The sequence below is a fragment of the Bombina bombina genome, chromosome 1 (genome assembly GCF_027579735.1).
Source record: "Bombina bombina isolate aBomBom1 chromosome 1, aBomBom1.pri, whole genome shotgun sequence".
Taxonomy (NCBI): Eukaryota; Metazoa; Chordata; class Amphibia; order Anura; family Bombinatoridae; genus Bombina; species Bombina bombina.
In genome coordinates this window covers 474,438,584-474,458,839 of record NC_069499.1, presented here as the reverse complement: position 1 = coordinate 474,458,839, position 20,256 = coordinate 474,438,584, and the positions used below count along the sequence as shown (strand labels likewise).

General features: G+C 39.7%; 1 protein-coding gene across 1 annotated transcript in view; it reads left to right on the top strand.

Annotated features, from left to right (window-relative positions):
• Positions 1-1,019: 1,019 nt before the first annotated feature.
• LOC128645483 (interferon-inducible double-stranded RNA-dependent protein kinase activator A homolog A-like) overlaps positions 1,020-20,256 on the top strand; it is a 55,990-nt gene continuing 36,753 nt past the window's right edge. Inside the window, exons 1-4 of the mRNA XM_053698505.1 lie at positions 1,020-1,171; positions 3,210-3,379; positions 16,723-16,804; positions 16,976-17,054. Coding sequence (XP_053554480.1) covers positions 1,116-1,171; positions 3,210-3,379; positions 16,723-16,804; positions 16,976-17,054 — 387 coding nt within the window. The 5' untranslated portion in view covers positions 1,020-1,115. The remainder of the gene's footprint in view (positions 1,172-3,209; positions 3,380-16,722; positions 16,805-16,975; positions 17,055-20,256) is intronic.

The window sequence follows — 20,256 nt, the reverse complement described above, 5'->3', positions numbered from 1 at the left end:
GATGACAAGAGAAGGAAGCAAATTAAATAATAGAAGTAAATCAAAAAGTTGTTTAAAATTGTATGCTCTGTCTAAATTATGAATGTCTAATTATGACTTTACTGTCCCTTTAAGCATTCTGCCATTTGCATTTTCGCAGATCCCGCATGGTATAGTTTGTGATTTGCTGTGATGCCCGGTGGGGGCCTTGCTGGCTTGATAAACACCTAGTGGAGGCAGTGTCTGGTCACATCTGCACTAGAGGAAGGTGTATCTTCCATATTAGAGCTAACAGCATATTATTTATATCACCTTCTCTTTTTTCCCCCTATTATGGAAGTAATGTATCTGTTCTGACTGACACTGTAACCACTAAATTTATCCTATTCACATAATCCCACGATCTCTCACTGCTACAAGTGTGTAACATGTCACATATATTCTCTGGACTGGTAACATTTATTTTCTTGTGAGATGCAAAAGGCAATTATAGCCCCATGACACTACAGCAAGCAATGTCATGTACACAGTTTAGTGCTATAATTTCACACCTCTGAAGTACTAACTGGGTCATGTTGGACCGTCAATAAAAATGTAAGCAGCACTTATGAATAACAAATTACACAGCAGTAAAGTGCTGTCACCGCGCCTATAAAACCCTTCACTTCAAATGAAAATGCGTTATAATGAGATAAAGCAGTTTAGCTACATTGAACTGGTTAGGCTTCTCTAATCCGTTATATTCACGGTAAACACGTTAACCACCTCAGAGAGCTGAAAAATCGTGCTCTTCTCCTCCTTGGTGTGTTATTACACAAACCAGCAAGCAACGCTCCAACCGGGCATCACAGCCAATCAAAAATTATTCCATGTAGAAACTGCGAAAATGCCTACCAATTCGATAGCGCCAAAGTTTGACGTTGTTGCTCACACTGTACGTTCCATACCCGCCCTTCCGCCATCATGGCTTCTCTCACAGGAAAGTCCGTAGATCACATGGTACATGTTCCCGCCCCACTGCAGTCATTGGTAAAGAGCCGGCCGGTGATCCGAACAGGCTGCGTTGATTTACTAGGAAAGGTTTTTTTTTATGCGCGGCTGTATCAGGAGAATAAGTCTCCTTCTCTCCCTTCACCATGTCCCAGGAGAAGAGTCCAGTTGCGCCCAAAAAGAGTTCTGAAAACGACGTCAGGTGCGGGGGACTTAAGTTTACCACTTTATAGAGAAAGTCATGATGGTACTTTGGGGGCTCTGTATGTGGGTATCACTAGGGCCAGCGCACTGTTCCTTCCACTTGACAGGAGATATCTGTGTGTGGGACTTTGCCGAGGTGGAATGCAGTTCTAACTAAAACAGTCTTTATGTGTGCAGTTTTCGTAAGAACACATTCAATACTTGCTACCAAATGTGTTGTAGCGCTTAGAAGACCAGTGGTCAAAATTAGTTTGGGATAAAAAAAATATTGTAGCAATATGCCATAAGTGCTTGTTGTTATGCAGATGAATGAGATATGCTGTTTTCCTACTCGCTTTTTGTATACAGAGGTCAATGGTTTAATAGCGATGCAGGAACTTGCTCAAACAAGGCTGTACCCAGACATATATTTTGTAAGTGGGCCTAACTGTACCTTTAAACCTTTATCATGGCCATAGAGTGTGGGAAAGTGATACATTTGCATGATCAATTAGAGCCCCCAAAAACCTGTACCGTGAGACAGTTTTGACAGTTCCTGAATCTAGTGTGCTGAATAGTGAGTTACCATGGGAAATCGTTTTCATACCAAAATGTTATTTTACTTTTTTGCATATATATTGGACTTATTCTATTAATAATATATACATTCATTGCATGTTTTCTGACGCCTTTTTATGTAATAATGTGTCCTCATATGATTAAACCTTTCGTGACTGGGTTAAAGTGTAGACAAATTGAAACCACGCACTCGTGCACACGATCGCAAGATTTCAATTATTGGATTGCGTCTGGGGGGCGTCCCTACAACCCTAGGAACGCCCTCCAGACCACGATCAAATCCTGGAAGCACTGCTGAGGTGTTATGGAAGACCAGGATGCTTCAATAGCGGCCTTCAGCTCTTCTACATTGTTCGGTCTCATGTCTCATCTTTCTCTTGGCAATGCCTCTTGGCCAATCAAGCACAGTAATCCCACGGTCATTGAACCAGGTTTTGGTGCTTTTGGCAGTGTGGACAGGTGCCAAGTCCTGCTGGAAAATGAAGTCAGCATCCCCATAGAGCTCTTCTGTGGAAGGAAGCATGAAGTGCTCCAAAATCTCCTGGTAGACAGCTGCGTTGACCCTGGACTTAATGAAGCACAGTGGACCAACACCAGCAGATGGCATGACTCTCCAAATCAACACAAATGAGCAATTCTTAAAATTTGACATTCATTGCTTATTGGTGTGTGGTGTTTTTTTTTTTTTTTCCCCCCAGAATAGCCTCAACGATTTAAAGGACTACCACTCAATGCAGTAGAATTGCATAATTGACAGGTGCATAATAAAAATACAATGATTTAACACCTACTCTGAATTTCAAATGAGCAGTAGATATATTTTTTTTCTGACTATTTTTTTTCTCCCAATATCTGGCCCCTTGTATCATGTGGCAGACATCAGCCAATCACAGAGTAGTATACGTATACCCTATGAGCTCGTGGTCATGCTCGGTAGGATCTTGTCCCCCCCCCCCCCCCCAAAAAAAAAAGTGTGAATATAAAAAGACTTTGCAAAACTTGATAATGGAAGTAAATTGGAAAGTGTCTTAAAACTGCATACTCTTTCTGAATCGTAAAAGTTTATTTTGACTTGAGTGGCCCTTTAATTTGAAACCTTTTTTTTAGAATAAACAATCTACATTTAAAGAGTTATCCATAACAAGAAACCTATGACAAACTCTAAATTCTTATAAACAGTCTTGTTGCCTACTACTTCAAAAATAACATTTGCTATCATTTGCCACAACCTTAATTTGATATAAATGAACCATTATCGGATGTCTCTAATGTAATTAGATATTTTCTATCTAAATCATGAAAGTTTTGAATTTACTGTCCATTTAAGTGTAAATCTGATTACCCTTCTGATTTTTTTTTGAGAGCAGCTTTTTCTAAGTTTTATTATTTTATTTTTTTTAAGTTATGTTTCTCTACCACTATGGTGTGTGTTTGTTTTTTAAATATTCACTGATTTTCTCTCTTGTAACTCCTAACAGCAATGACGAAACAATTTCTGTTAATCCATGCAAAACTCCTATCCAGATGCTTCATGAATTTGGGACAAAGAATGGAAATCCCCCATTGTATACAATGGAGAAGGCAGAGGGACAAGCACATGAGCCATATTTCACGTTTCGTGTTGTTATAGGTGACATATCCTGTTCAGGTATGGGAAAAGACAGTTATAATTCTGCTACAAAATTTACTTTTAAGTGATAGTAAATCCTAGCATTTTTTGAAACGCTAGGCTTTACCAGTGCAACAAAGAAACAGTACTTTCAGTCATGAAGAATGTCTGCGTACACAAAGAAAAACCCAACAACATAAATCAGCTGTAAAATGGGCTGCTGAAAAGTCAATTGTAGAAAGCAAATACAGATCTTATATATAAAGGAAATAGAATAGGGAGTTGCATGAATATGGGAGGATTATAAAACAATTGTCATCAAGGAACAGGTTTCTTTAATCTAGTATAATTCCCATGTGAAGTACCTTGCAAATGTGATTTTCAGGGAAATATAAAGAACCAGAGTGGATGCTAAATCATCTACTAGTTCTGTATTATAGTAGAACTATAGTGTGAAATTAAAAATAGTCGGTGAGTAGGAGGACAAGTAAGAGGAAATAATTCACAAAACAAGATTTTATTTTTAGCTCATATTGCATTCCTAAAAAAGCCGAACAATTGCAATTCTGTTCATTTATAGTAATGATATAAGTCTTATCCTATTAACACTAAGTGAATAGTTAAAGGGGGACAGTTCAACCAAAAATGTTCTCCCATTTAAATTGTTCCTAAAGATTCATTTTACCTGCTGGAGTGAATTCAATTGTTTACAAGTAGCTCCTTTACCCCTATTTTGGCCTTTGAAATAGCTAATTTAGCTTGTGGTATCCCAACCTATAATAAAAGTTTTTTTACTGGAGTCTCGGCTATTAAATAGCCTAAGTAAACACAGCCATCAAAAGAAATGACACAGTGGGGTGCAGGATAGTTTAGTAATACCATAATTTTCCATTGCTCTCTAAGTATTGAGCTTTGGTTTTCCAGACAAATATAAAGTAAGGAAAAATGTGTGTGTACATAAAGTGATAACATAATGAGATATATTACCTGAAGCTCAACCCATTGTAATAGGCAGTGGTTTAAAAGCACAAAACCAGCTACTTCATATACACAAATAAACCTGAAAATGCAATTTCTCATACATTTTCTACTCTGCAGCTGGTATAACAAGTCAATGAAAATACATTAATATACATTTTTTTTACATCAGTACTTAGCTATTAATACTCCATTGTGTACAAACCGTACTTGTTTGAATATTAACATTAGGCAAAAAAGATTAGAGAAAACGTATGGTAGGACAACCTAAAACAAGTCAAATAAAGGAAAAGATAACTCAAACCAGTAATGACACACTGTATCTTCAAGTCTCCATTACACCCTCCTCTGCCTATTTGAGTTGCAGTGAAGGAGCTATACTAGTAGAGTAGACAGTGTTCTGTAGGGGATGTTGCTTCAATTAGATCATTCCAGACAGGAGGATATTCCCACTGGACATTTGACAGGGCACACTACTTGGCTCAAAGTGATCTCCTGATGAACCTCTCTCACACTCTGCGATAAGCTGACAATAACTCCTTTAGTGTGCACGACAGATGTGGAGTGCTCACTGGATGGGACAGGGAAGATAATGGTTCTGGAAGATCTATCAGCGAAAACTGCCTTGACCATCTACTAGTAATAGTCTCCTCACTGGTATTCGCAACATCTGGTTCCCCTAATAAGGACGTTGATGCCATCAAATTAGCAGTCTTAATACTAACTGCTTTACCCGGATAGCCAGGAGGGGGTATTAGAAGACTTTGCAGGCCGCAGCCAGTTTTTAACTGCCCAGATTTGGTCTCCAGATGAGATTATCAGTTAAATAGTGGTGTCTATAGTTGCTTCTCCTAAATCCAATTCTAGGATTAGTTTCTGGCGATGCCACTCTTATTCTTAAATAATCACCAGATTATTTAGTTGTGTGTTTTTTTTTGTTTTGTTTTTAGAAGCTCCCAATTTTGCATCCAATATGGATGCAGCCTGGACATGACCCCCCCACACTGAATGCTTTTAATGTGAAAATGTCAAGAACTCATACTGGATGTGATGAGTGAAAGAAAGTGTAACCCCAAGACATTGTGCATGTAGTGACTGGGTAATTGTTATCAGGTTATAGAAAGATGGGGGGGGGGTGTAGAGATTTTGGGAAAATGGGGTGGGGGGGGGCAGATCAGCTTAGTTTTTGAGTAATGACACACTGCAGCTGGACATCCAGGTTGAAATATTAGAAAGACAATGACACGGGCTAGCATGGAAGGGGATCCATCTGGTAAGAGGTAGATTTGGGTGTCATTAGCATACAAATTATATTGAAACCTGTGGGACTTTTATTAAGAAACCTAAGGAAGATGTATAGATTGAAAAGAGAAGGGGACCAAGGTTAGAGCCTTGTGGTACCCCAAAAGAAAATGGTAGAGGCAGAGGATGCCCCATAGAAGGCTACACTTAAGGTATAGTTTAACAGATAGGCAAAAACCCACAGGAGGGCTGTGTCGCAAATGCCAAAGGATTGGAGGGCGGTCCACAGTATCAAAGGCTGCAGACAGATTGAGAAGGATTAACAGAGAGAAGTACTCTTGATTTTGCAATAAGGTCATAATAAACTTAATTGCTGTCTTTGTGGTGCGTTTGTGGGGAAAATCCAGATTGCAGTGGACCAAGAAGGGAATTTAATGTGAGGAAGTGTATAGTCTAGCCTTTCCAGAAGTTTAGTGGTAAGGGGGGAGTAGGGAAATTGGATGGGGAGGTTGGTTAAATAGTTTTTCTTTCCTTCCAATGGTAAGGAGAGTCCACAAATTCATTACTATTGGGGAATACAACACCTGGCCACCAGGAGGAGGCAAAGACACAACAGCCAACACATTAAGTATCCCTCCCTCTTCCCCTACTCCCTCAGTAATTCTTTGCCTTGTCAACTAGGAAGTTGGTGAAAAAGTGCTCTGAAGAAAACTGGATTTAAGTCCTTTAATGGGTAATTTTCCTGCAAGATATGACTGGGGTTATGCTGTAGCCATGTAATCCTCTTAGCAAGAGTATTGGTGACTGTTATCTCCTGGATGTTGCAGGAAAGCTTCCCTGTCCTCCTTCCAGTATAATTCTGTTAACACCCATTTGGCAACCAGTTTAGGCATACACTGCTTTCCTTTATTTCTCAGGTCCCTGTCAGATGTGGATGAAGCTGTCAGAACTGGAGGTGCTGTGCCTGCTCCACAGCAAGATCCTTGAGGGTAAGTCCTTTGTTTCTCCATTGAGAATCTATGCCAGGACTCATTTACTCGGGTGACTGGGTGGCACCTATTTTGCCCTACTTGCGGGTCTGGCGATATGATATATCCTTATTAAAGGATATTTTGAGCTGTCTGGAGTATTTTCTCCCTCGCAGGTATTAGCCCACTCTGACAAGAGATATAGCGACCTCACTGAGTATCCTTATCCCCTGTTTGTGTGAACGTTAGAAGTTGGTGGCATGTGGAGGGCTTATAGAGATATTATCTGACTGAGTGTGAGAGGACTAAAATTATCAGGGGATGTTTTTATTTTACTGTTCCATCGCCGCGACTATTCGCATGTTTTAGACTGGGGCAGGCCATTATCGCTTGCAACGTCACATGGTCAGGTGCATTCCTCCTTGTCTGTTTGGACTGCGATCGGTTTTGTAGCCGGCTTCTCCAGATTCTGCCCTAGCGATCCGAGAGGCTGTAAGTACCCCAGCCACAGCAGTGGTTTGTCAGAGGTGCCGGTATTTTTTAGTTTCCTGGAGCAGAAGGTTATCACTTTCTTCTGCATATTGGGTTTCTGGCTGGGCTGTTAACTATCCTAGCCAAGCTATAGAGGACGCTTTTGATATTTCAGGGAATGCTGATATGCCCCCGATTTTGCAACCAAATAAATGCTTATATTGGGAAGAGGCCACTGTATGCCCCCCTACACAGTTCTGTTCTGTAAAAATATAGATAATCCCTTTACCCATTCCCCAGTTTTGCATAACCAACACTGTTATAGAAATACACATTTTACTGCTGTGATTACCTTGTATCTAAGCCTCTGCAAACTGCCCCCTTATTTCAGTTCTTTTGACAGACTTGCATTTTAGCCAATCGGTGCTCACTCCAGGGTAACTTAGCGTGCATGAGCTCAATGTTATCTATATGAAACACATGAACTAATGCCCTCTATTGGTCAAAATGCATTCAGATTAGAGGCAGTCTTCAAGTTCAAAGAAATTAGCATATGAACCTCCTAGAATTAGCTTTCAACTAAGAATACCAAGAGCACACACCACAAGTAAACTGTCTGCGCTAAAACCCTTTCCAGAGTATTAAATAACTGGTATAATGATAGTAAGTGCCTATATTTAAAAAATTACACAACGATAAGTTGGATCTAATAATATAAACCAACTCTTTCCCAAGTAGCAGCAATATTCATATATAGTCTGAAGCAAAATCCTCAAGCAAACATCCTTATCGTGAAGGTAATCGAGCGTGAATTTGCTGATACAGTTTAAAAGATTACCCGTTATGAGCAGCCTTGTACTGATGGTAATTCAGGTAGACAGTACTTTACGTTTCCTGGGCTCAACTTTGAAAGTCGGGAAATGACGTAGCCACTACGGGATTGCGGTAGTCCGGGTGCAGCTGTTCTGAGGCTGTGTTCTTCTCCCAGCAACCAACGGAAACTCACATAGGACAAAAGAAAGAACAAAAAAGCGCACCCAGATTCAAGCGGATTTATTGGAACAAGTAGCCAGACAAAACACATATAGTAAGTAGCAAACTCACCAGATGCAAAGCATCACTGTACACATAGAACTATAGATGTATAGACGATCAAGCAGGGGTAGCGGTAAACAGCGGTATTAGAATCCACTTCTCACCCACAGGTATGATCACTAATATTCAAGCTTAAAATGTGTATGCTTTATACACGGAACACCTCAACGCGTTTCCCCCGTCTGAGCGGACGGGCTTTTTCAAGAGTAAAATAGTGAATGACTTGCAACAACAGGGAGGCCCCTATATACCTACAAAAAATCTATGCAGGTATAGGATACACCTGTGTTGGTGATTATAGCCACACCTTCAGGGGCAAGACACTCATTATTTAAAAACAACACTTAAATATCCAATGTAAAATAGACATTTCTAACATTAAATGTTATATTCAATAAAACAGTTATATACAATATTGCACACAAAAATATGTTATAATGCACTATGCATAGCTTGACATTAAAAACATCAGGTTTAAAATCATGAGTCTATCTAGAACATTTCCTTCTTATACAAGTAAAAAGCTTAAAACATTTTTCTATAATGACTAAAATACTGATATCCAAAAAACAGAAAATAATAATCATCTTACATAGCCTGAAAAAAGCAACAATAGAAGCCATAGAGGAAAACAGTCAACAGAAATGGCTACATATGCGCTGCCACATCAATCTCTATATTTAACCCCAGAGGTGCCAAAGAGTTAATTTTGTAGATCCAGAGGGTCTCCAATTTACGTAGTTTTAAAAGCCTATCATGTTCACTAGGGGGGACCCAGTCTATTACTTGTATCTTTAGATTACCAGGATCACTATTATGACATTCCATAAAATGTCTTGGAACACTGTGTTTATTAATTTTCTCTTTTATGTTATAAATGTGTTCATAAAGTCTTCTTTTGATTTTTCTTTTGGTGCGGCCTACATAAAATAGGCCACACCCACATTCTAACAAATATACAACAAAAGTGGGAGGAACAGGAGAATTTTATGGTTTTTTGAATCAGAACAACCTAAATCTAAAATTTACAGGCAACCATTCAAAAATTTCAATTGAATTTTTAGATTTAATTTTTTACACCGATATCAATAAAAAGATTGCTGTCACTAATTTTAAAAAACCTACTGAGAAAAACAGTTTTATAGATTTTAAAAGTGCCCATAAGAAGAGCTGGATCCACAATATACCATATAGTCAGTTCGTCAGGATGAGGAGAAATTGTACCCACTTGGATAATTTTAATAAGGAAGCTAAATGTCTGGAAAATAAATTTTTAAATAAAGGTTACAGTCCCAGCTTAATAAATGAATCAAAAAACAGGGCTCTTGCAAGAAATAGGGAAGATTTACTCAAAAAGAACCAACCTAGAATTCAAGAACAAAAACCAGTGGATTAAACTACAATTAGATTTATTTCATCATATAATGAGGGTTCAAATAAAATTAAGAACATTTTAAAAAAACATTGGCCTGTTCTTAAAGCAGACCCTGTTTTAGGCACCCATCTAGGAGAGCAACCAACATGCACTTTTAAGAAAGGGAGAAACCTTAAGAACTTTTTGGCACCTAGTAAACTCAAAAATAAAAAAGAAGAGAAAACAGCATCTTCTAGTAATTGGTTAACAGGTACTAAAAGCACCAACAAATGTGGGAAACTGAACTGTCAAATGTGTAAACACATAAATAAAGCTAGCAAATTCTATAACTCTGAGAGATCAAAAGAGTTTGACATCAGGGTCAGAAGTAATTGCAACTCCACTTTTGTTGTATATTTGTTAGAATGTGGGTGTGGCCTATTTTATGTAGGCCGCACCAAAAGAAAAATCAAAAGAAGACTTTATGAACACATTTATAACATAAAAGAGAAAATTAATAAACACAGTGTTCCAAGACATTTTATGGAATGTCATAATAGTGATCCTGGTAATCTAAAGATACAAGTAATAGACTGGGTCCCCCCTAGTGAACATGATAGGCTTTTAAAACTACGTAAATTGGAGACCCTCTGGATCTACAAAATTAACTCTTTGGCACCTCTGGGGTTAAATATAGAGATTGATGTGGCAGCGCATATGTAGCCATTTCTGTTGACTGTTTTCCTCTATGGCTTCTATTGTTGCTTTTTTCAGGCTATGTAAGATGATTATTATTTTCTGTTTTTTGGATATCAGTATTTTAGTCATTATAGAAAAATGTTTTAAGCTTTTTACTTGTATAAGAAGGAAATGTTCTAGATAGACTCATGATTTTAAACCTGATGTTTTTAATGTCAAGCTATGCATAGTGCATTATAACATATTTTTGTGTGCAATATTGTATATAACTGTTTTATTGAATATAACATTTAATGTTAGAAATGTCTATTTTACATTGGATATTTAAGTGTTGTTTTTAAATAATGAGTGTCTTGCCCCTGAAGGTGTGGCTATAATCACCAACACAGGTGTATCCTATACCTGCATAGATTTTTTGTAGGTATATAGGGGCCTCCCTGTTGTTGCAAGTCATTCACTATTTTATATACTCTTGAAAAAGCCCGTCCGCTCAGACGGGGGAAACGCGTTGAGGTGTTCTGTGTATAAAGCATACACATTTTAAGCTTGAATATTAGTGATCATACCTGTGGGTGAGAAGTGGATTCTAATACCGCTGTTTACCGCTACCCCTGCTTGATCGTCTATACATCTATAGTTCTATGTGTACAGTGATGCTTTGCATCTGGTGAGTTTGCTACTTACTATATGTGTTTCGTCTGGCTACTTGTTCCAATAAATCCGCTTGAATCTGGGTGCTCTTTTTTGTTCTTTCTTTTGTCCTATAAGAATACCAAGAGAACAAAACAAAATTGGTGATAAAAGTAAATTGGAAAGTTGTTTAAAATTACATTCCCTATTTAAATCATGAAAGTTTTTTTTTTTTTGGACTTGACTGTCCCTTTAAGGGATCCTACAACTTGGTACCCTATCAAAATATTAACCCCTCAGAGCCCTCCACATCTCAGGACTATTGTCCAGGGCATGCCACAACTTTTTCCTCAGTGCCCGTCCCCTAATGTTGCATATGCAGTCCCTTGTGGCCCTGCTCCGTAATCGTCTGAGTTTTTTTTCCCTACCAGTAGACTTTGCTGCACAGCTACAATTGGCTGTTTCATCTGCATTGAATGCTCTTTCTATTTTGGGCAAGAAAAAGAGAAAGATAAAACCTGTTTCCCCTGACAAGGTGAATCGATTCTTTCAGAGAGGGCATTGGTCAGCTTATCTCAACATTCCAAAGATGAACATACCTCCGTAGCTAACCTGCAGAGCCTGAGGAGATATACTTCAGATTTAAGCTGGAGCATCTCAGTTTCCTACTCGGGGTGGTCTTGTCGATCCTGGAGGTACCTGAGCCTAAAGCATCTGAGAAACCTAAGATTCCAAAGCGGGATATGGTCTACCAAACTAGACCGAAAACCTCTTGCGTCTTTCCGGTTCTGGCTCGCATGGCGGATATAATTTCCAAGGAATGTGAGAAACCGGGGATTCCTTTTTCTCAGTCACCTAATTTTAAGAGATTGTTCCCAGTACCAAATGCTCACCTGGAATTGTGTAGCACCTTGCCCAAGGTGGACGGGGCTATGGCCACCCTGGCTAAGTGTACTACTTTTCCTCTTGAGAATAGTACTTCTTCCAGGGACCCCATGGACAGAAAGATGGGCCTTCTCTTTCAACCTGCTGCAGGAATAGCGGCGGTTGCGGGAGCTGCTGCCTTCTGGTGCGACTCCTTATCTGAGATGGTTCTAGTAGAGACTCGGGATCGAAATAAGTCTCTCTCTATACAGCCGATTACTTAATTTGCAATGCTATCATGCAGATCATCCGTCTTAATGCTAAGTTCTGGTTTTGCTGTTCTTTCTCGAACAGCTCTTTGGTTGAAGTCCTGGTCGACTGATATGGTATCCAAATCCAGGCTACTTTCCTTAGTATTTAAGGGAAAGACTTTATTTGGTCAAGGACTCAACTTTATTATTTCCATGGTGACTGGAGGGAAGAGTCGCCAATCTGGTAATTTTCGTCCCTTTCAAGTAAACAGGGGACAGAGCTCTCCGACCTCTTCCAAGTCTGAACAACCCAAGAGTAACTGGAAACCTAGCCAATCTTGGAACAAGAACAAGCAGTCCAAGAAACCCTCCTCTGACAACAAGTTGGTATGAAGGGATGGCCCCTGATCCTGGATCGGATCCTGTCGGTGGCAGACTTTTTTTTTTTTTTTTTTTTTTTTTTCCTCCAAGAAGCTTGAGTTTGGGATGTTCAGACCCCCTGTGTCTTGGCTGTAGTCTCCCAGGGATACAGGATAGTCTTCAGAATTCATTCCCCTAGGGGTAGATTCCTCCTATCTTGAATTGAGTGAAAGAACTGGCTTCCATGGGAGTAATCGTCCCTGTACCTCCCTTAGAAAGAGGTCAGGGGTTTTATTCAAACCTCTTTGTGGTCCCCAAAAAATAGGAAACTTTCCGCCCCATTCTGGATTTAAAGTGCCTCAACAAGTTTCTGAAGGTTCCGTCCTTATAGATGGAGACTATCAGGTCCATTCTACCTTTTTTAGTTCAGGAGGGTAGATCATGATCACTATAGACCTGAACGATGCATATCTACATGTCCCAAGCCACAAGGATCATTTTTAGTTTCTTTGATTTTGCTGTTCTGGACAATCACTTCCAGTTCATAACTCTCGCCTTTGGCTTAGCTACTGCTCCAAGGATCTTTACAAAGGTGTTACAAGCTCTTCTTGTGGTGGCCAGAGCAGCAGGTATTGCTGTGGCCCCTTACCTGGACGATATCTTGGTTCAGACTCTATCTTTTCTTTAATCAAGATCTCACACAGAGTCTCTTCTCTCTCCTTCGATCTCATGGTTAAAAGATAAACCTGGGCAAGAGCTCTCTTGTTCCCAACACCAGGGTGTGTTTCCTGGGGACAATCATAGTTTGTCTCCATGCAGATTTTCCTAACAGTTCAGTGTCGAGTCAAACTTCTATCAGCATGCCTCTCCTTAGTCTTCTGCCCGACCCTCGGTGGCTCAATGCATGGAGGTGATAGGTCTCATGGTAGTGGCCATGGATATTCCTTTTTGCTCATTTCCATCTTTGACCTCTTCAGCTATGTATGCTCAGACAGTGAAACGGCAATCTCTTGCGCGCACTCTCGCTCTCTCGTCCTTTGAAGGTGCAAGGACTTTGTTCAGAGGAAGATGTCTCCCTGCCCATCAACATTCTAGAAATGAGGGCAATGATCTGATGGCATGGCCTCAATTTCCTTCGGTCCGTTTTATCAGATTTCATTCGGACAACATAACCTCTGTAGCCTACATCAATCATCAGGGGTGTACAAGGAGTTCCCTGGTGGTGAAAGTGTATTGCATCCTCTGCATGGACTTACAATTGGCAGGTTTTGGTTATTCATATCCTGGGGTGGACAATTGGGAAGCGGACTTCCTAAGCAGACGCTTTCCATCCATGGGAGTAGTCACTGAATCAGGAAGTATTCTCCGAATTAACTTGGAGATGCAGAGTTCCGGAGATGGATCTCAATGCCAAGCTGCCCAGATGTGGGTCAAGATCGAGAGACACCAAGCAGTGTTGATGGAAATGTTAGCGGTTTCGTGGAGGTTCAAGCTTATTTATCTGTTTCCTCAATTTGCTCTTCTTCCTCAGGTGGACGCCCGCATCAAGCAGGAGCGGGCCTCAGTGATCCTAATTGCTACAGCGTGGCCTTGCAGGGCAGACCTTGTGAGTATGTCATCCTCTTCTCCATGGAAGTTGCCTCAGAGGGTGGAACTTCTTCAGCAATGTCAGTTTCTCCACCAAATTCTTCATTCTCTGAGGCTGACTGCATGGAGATTGAGCACCTAGTTCTATCCCGAAGAGGTTTTACGGACATTGTCATTGATACTTTGATCCAGGCTCGTAAGCCGGTTACTCATCTGATTTATCATAAGGTGTGGTGTACTTATCTTTCTTGGTGTGAGGCACAAGGTGAGGGTTCCTCACATTCTTTAGTTGCTCCAAGAAGGTTTGGAGAAAGGTTTGTCATCTAGTTCTCTCAAGGAGCAGATTTCTGCTCTTTCTGTATTGCTTCATAAGAGGTTGGCTAACCTTCTTGATCATTTGTTTTAGTTCCTTGTTAGGATTTGTCCTGTCTTTAAGCCTGTTGCTCAACCTTGGAGCCTTATTCTTGTTCTTTGTGTTCAGCAGGCTCCGTTTGAACCTATGCATTCTGTTGACATTAAACTTTTGTCTTGGAAGGTTTTGTTTTTGTTGGCCATTTTTTCTGTTCGCAGAGTTTCTGAATTATCCGCCTTACAGTGTGATTCCCCTTATCTAGTTTTCCATGCAGATAAGGCCGTTTTACGTACTAAGTTGGGCTTCTTGCCTAAAGTTGTTACCGCAGTATCAATCAGGAGATTGTGGTTCCTTCTTTTTGTCCTAATCCTTCTTCCCACAAGGAACATTTGTTTGCACAATCTGGAAGTTGTGAGAGTGTTAAAATTCTATCTGCATGCTACCAAGGAATTTCGGTAATCCTCTTCCTTGTTAGTTTTATATACTGGTAAACGCAGGGGTCAAAAAGCAACTTTGACTACCCTGTCTTTTTAGCTGAGAAATGTCATTCATGACGCATGTGGAGGCAGGACTATAGCCTCCTGGGAGGATTACGGCTCATTCTACCCGAGCAGTGTCTTCTTGGGATTTTAAGAACGAGATTTCTATGGAGCTGATTTGTAAGGCGGGTACTTGGTCCTCTTTACATACATTTTCAGTTTTATAAATTTTGATGTTTTTCCCTGAGCAGAGGCTTATTTTGGGAGAAAGATGCTTCAAGTGGTGGTGCATTCAGTCTATGTCAACCTGTCTTCCTTTTCCCTCATTCATTTGGTGTCCTAGCTTGGGTATTGGATTCCCAACATTAATGAATTTATGGACTCTCCCTGCCATTGGAAAGAAAACAAAATTTTATTCTTACTTAATAAATTATTTTCTTTCCTGGCAGGGAAAGTCCACAAACCTGCCCTTTTTTTTGCGGAATGTTTTTCCTTATCTTCAGGCCCCTCTATACCCCTAGTGTTTCCCTTACTTTTTCTGTTTCCTTGGCTAAATTACTGGGGGAGTAGGGATAGTGGGAGTGATACTTAATGCTTTGGCTGGGGTGTCTTTGCCTCCTCCTGGTGGCCAGGTGTTCCCGTACAGTAATGAATTTGTGCACTCCCCCTGCCAGGAAAGAAATGGATTTATCAGGTAAGCATAAATCCTAGTTTTTTTGGAGGAAAGATGTGACTAGGGCATGTTTAAGGGGTGAGGGAAATTTACCAGTACTGAGGGAGATATTGAAAATATTTGTGAGGATTGGGGTAAGAGAAGCAGAGGAGGAGAGCAATAGTTGTGAGGGGATGGGATCGAAGGGACAGGTAGTGAGGTGAGAAGATGTAAGGGTAGAAACTTCCTCATCAACAGAAAGTGCTAAAATTGTGGCTTTGTGGGGTTTTGGATGTTTGCAAACGGCTGTGGGGGTTGGAGACTGTAAGTGTGTTAAGATTTTGTTTCTCATGGAATCGGTTTTGTTGTAGTGGCTGTCAAAATCTTCAGCTGAGAGAGATGTGGTAATAGGAGTTGGGGGTGGGTAGAGAAGAGTATTGAAAGTGGAGAACAGACATTTTGGGTTTGAGGAAAGAAATAAGAGAAGTGATCTTGCTTAGAGAGGTTGATGGCAGAATAACAGGATTTCAAGATGAACTTGTAGTGAAGAAAGCTAAAGTCTGAGACTTACCCCAATGTTTCTCAGCAGTGTGTGAACATCTGTGGAGGTAACTTTTCTCTGTGAAAAAAATCACAAAAAGACAAAGGCGCCTCCTGGTGTAATACATTTGGTGAAAGAGATTTGTTAGGTTATCAAAAAGGTACTCACAAGTGGAGCAGCACCCAATTGTGCTAAATCAAACAGACTGGGATCTCACAGTGTCCCAGCTCACTGACACTGCAAGGAAACTGTTTTCTCCAACGTCTTGGCGGACTGACAGAGCTCAGACTCTCACAAAGAGGTTTAAATAAAACCAAATTTTATTAATAAAATAAAAATCTCAGTGTCTCATGACACTAGATATTAAAAGAACAAGCAACGCGTTTCTCAGACTGCTGTCTGTTTCATCAGGCTTCTATTGATACAATGAGAGTACTGGCTTAAATAAAAACATATGACCAATCCCATTTCATTAACACCTGACACACCCAACCAGGACCCTTAGTGTTACTGATTGTTTCTTTTGATCTGTGGAGGTAGCATGTCAGAGCAGTATGCTAGGTCTGAGGATTAGCGCATTATTTACAAGCTTTAGTAGTAGGGGCCACATTATGAATGACTGATGTAAGAGTGGAGTTGTAGTGACAGATTGGTCATGGCAGGAAATGGAGAGTATGTATAAAATGTAGCCTTTTCTGCTATCCATGGCACACATTTATTGCAATAAGCACTGAACAACTTTAATATTAGCTCATTTTAGTTTAAAATTGTAGCTGGGTGGTCAGTAAAATCAGCCGGGTGGTGCACCCACTAAGAAAAATATGATTTTTTTTAAAAAAAAAAATTCTTCTTTCTTTAGGAGAAGGTCCTAGCAAGAAAATGGCAAAACATAAAGCAGCAGAAGCAGCCCTGAAATTATTAAAAGGAAACACAAATGTCTGGTGAGTGACACCTCTTGCAATAGCTATTCAAAGCTGATAACATCTCTTTAGTTTGACATTTTGGTTTGTTGTTCTAATGGAATTAGCATAAGAAAAATCACTGCAGACTCTCAATTAAAAATACTGTGCTGTCCGTATAATTTGCTTTTTGCTTCTATTTGTGCATATCAGCTCGCCTGTGACTGAAACTGCTGGCAACCCCAGGCAGCTATCAAATCAGAACCAAGTTAATCCCGTTGGTGCATTGCAGGTATGTGTTTTTTTTTGTTTTTGTGTGTGTTTTAATAATGAATTTGACCTTTTGTGTTTGTCACATTTTTCTTCTAGTTTTCCTAGCTGATGTTGTGCTGCTTCATTTAAGATTACTTTTAGGCCAAGAACTTGACAGATTCCCTATATAGCTTAACATTTAACTAAATAGGAAAATAGACAACCACATGTTTTTAAAGGAGCCTGGAGAATAAGTACACAATAAGACCAATAGGCCTGAAGTAACCTTTTAGCAGACACTACGTCTATCTCTGTTTAGTTTTGCTGAACCTTAAATCGGGGGTTATGGGCCAGAAAAGTAAACAAACACCAGACAGAGATCATAATGAAGCCTTGCAAACTGTTTCCAATGCTTTTAAAGTGACAGTCAAGTCCAAAAAAAACTTTCATGATTCAAATAGGGCATGTGATTTGAAACAACTTTCTAATTTACTTTTTTATCAGCAATTTTAATTTTTTCTCTTGGTATTTTTAGTTGAAAGCTAAACCTAGGAGGTTCATATGCTAATTTCTTAGACCTTGAAGGCCGCCTCTAAATTGAAAGCATTTTGAAAATTTTCACCACTAGAGGGAGTTAGTTCATGTGTTTCACATAGATAACATTGAGCTCACGCACGTGAATCTACCGAGGAGTGAGCACTGATTGGCTAAAATGCAAGTCTGTCAAATGAGCTGAAATGGGGGGGGGGGGGCAGTCAGCAGAAGCTTAGATACAAGGTAATTACAGAGGTAAAACATGTACTGGGGATTCTATACTATAATTGTGTTTGTAACGCGTCTGTCACCGTCGGCAGTTGCGTGCGTAGCCAAAAAAAGGGGTTCCCCCTCTACCATTTTTGGAATCCATCGGGGTGCAGAGAAGGGAAACAGAGTATTAAAAAAAAAAAACGCCCACACGAAGTATTAAGAAAAAAATAAATGTAAAAATAGCCAATAAAATTATTAACCCCTAAATCCGCCAACCACAACATCGCAAACTACCTAATACATCTATTAACCCCTAATCCGCCAACCCCCCACAATACATTAAACCTAATTTACCTATTATCTCCTAAACTGCCAACCCCCACAATGCAGAAAACTAATTTAATGACTAACCCCCTAACCCAACACCCCCTAAATTAACCCCTTAATTGCATTAAAAAATTACAATTAAAATAAAAATACAAAAAATTACATTACATTAATCTAAAATTACAGAAAATAATAAACACTATACAAAATAAAAAAATTAAACCTCATCCCTATGAAAATAACCCCCCCAAATAAAAACACCCCCTAATCTAAGAATAAACTACCAATAGCCCTTAAAATTGCTTTTTGTAGGGCATTGCACTAAAGAAACCAGCTCTTTTACATAAAAAATAAGCCAAATCCTCCCCCCCCTAACAGTAAAACACCCCCGAAAATAAAAAATAACACTAATAAACCTAAACTACCCATTGCCCCTAAAGGGGCATTTGTATGGGCATTGCCCTTAAAATGGCATTCAGCTCTTCTGCAAATTGCCCAATAAACCCTAATCTAAAAAAACAAAGCCCCCCCCCCCCCAAAAAAAAAACCCAAACACTATAGCCCCAAATAGGTACTCACAGTTTCAGAAGTCTGGCGGAGAAGGTCTTCTTCCAGCCGGGGTCCATCATCCTCAGCGAAGGAGGTCCGGAGTGGTCTTCCCAGATGTGGCGATCCTCTGCGGCGGCCCTCAGCGCAGGCATGGAGGTTCCTCTTCATGTGATCATCCGCCGCACACTGAAGATTGAATTCAAGGTACCCTATATTTATTGTGGTACCTTGCATTCCTATTGGCTGAAATTTTCAAATTCATTAGAGCTACTGAAATCGTATTGGCTGATTTGAACAGCCAATAGGATTTCAGTAGCTCTAATCCTATTGGCTGTTTTGAAAAATTCAGCCAATAGGAATGTAAGGTACCCCAAATTGATTGCGGTACCTTGCATTCAATATTCAGTATACGACGGACATCGGATGAAGAGGAGCCTCCATGCCGCTGAGGACCGCTGCCACAGATGACCTCTGCCGAGGATTGCCACATCTGGGAAAGACCACTCTGGACCTCCGTGCCGCCTTCGCTGTGGATGAAGGTGATGGACCCGCCTGGAAGAAGACCTCCGCCGGTCTTCTGAAACTGAGAGTACCTATTTGGGGGCTTTAGTGTTAGGTTTTTTTTTTTTTTTATAGATTGGGGTTCATTGGGCAATTTAAAAAATAGCTGAATGCCCTTTTAAGGGCAGTGCCCATACAAATTTCCTTTTGGGGAAATGGGTAGTTTAGGTTTATTAGTGTTATTTTTTTTTGTTTTTTTGGGTGTTTTGGTGGGTCGGGGGTTTTACTGTTAGGGGATCTTTGTTTATTTTTAGTGTAGAAGAGCTGATTTCTTTAGGGCAATGCCCTACAAAAAGCCATTTTAAGTGCTATTGGTAGTTTAGCATTAGATTAGGGTTATTTTTTATTTTGGGTGTATTTTTTATTTTTATAGGGGTATTAGTTTAGGTTTAATTTTATTATTTTGGATAGCTTTGTTTTTTTTTCTGTATTTTTACTTTTATTTTTTTGTAGCTTGTGGGTTGCATTTTTAACACAGACTGCTGGTGTTGACTGTCCCTTTAAAATGTAACATTTTACCAATGCATTTAATGTCCCTTTAAATAATTCAAAAGTTTATTTACATTTATGGCTCAGTTATAAACCTTAAAGGGACAGTCAAGTCCAAAATAAACTTGTATGATTTAGATAGGGCATGTCATTTTAAACAACTTTCCAATTTACTTTTATCACCAATTTTTGCTTTTTTTCTCTTGGTATTCTTAGGTGAAAGCCAAACCTAGGAGGTTCATATGTTAAATTCATAGACCTTAAAGGCCACTTCTAAACTGAATGCATTTTGACAGTTTTTCACCACTAGAGGGTGTTAGTTCACGTGAGTTATATAGATAACACTGTGCTCACGCACGTGGAGTTACCTATGAGTAAGCACTGATTGGCTAAAATGCAAGTCTGTCTAAAGAACTTAAATAAGGGGGCAGTCTGTATAGGCTTAGATACAAGATAATCACAGAGGTAAAAAGTGTAGTAATATAACTGTGTTGGTTATGCAAAACTAGGGAATGGGTAATAAAGGAATTATCTATCTTTTAAAACAGGAGTATGAGCTCTTAAAGTAC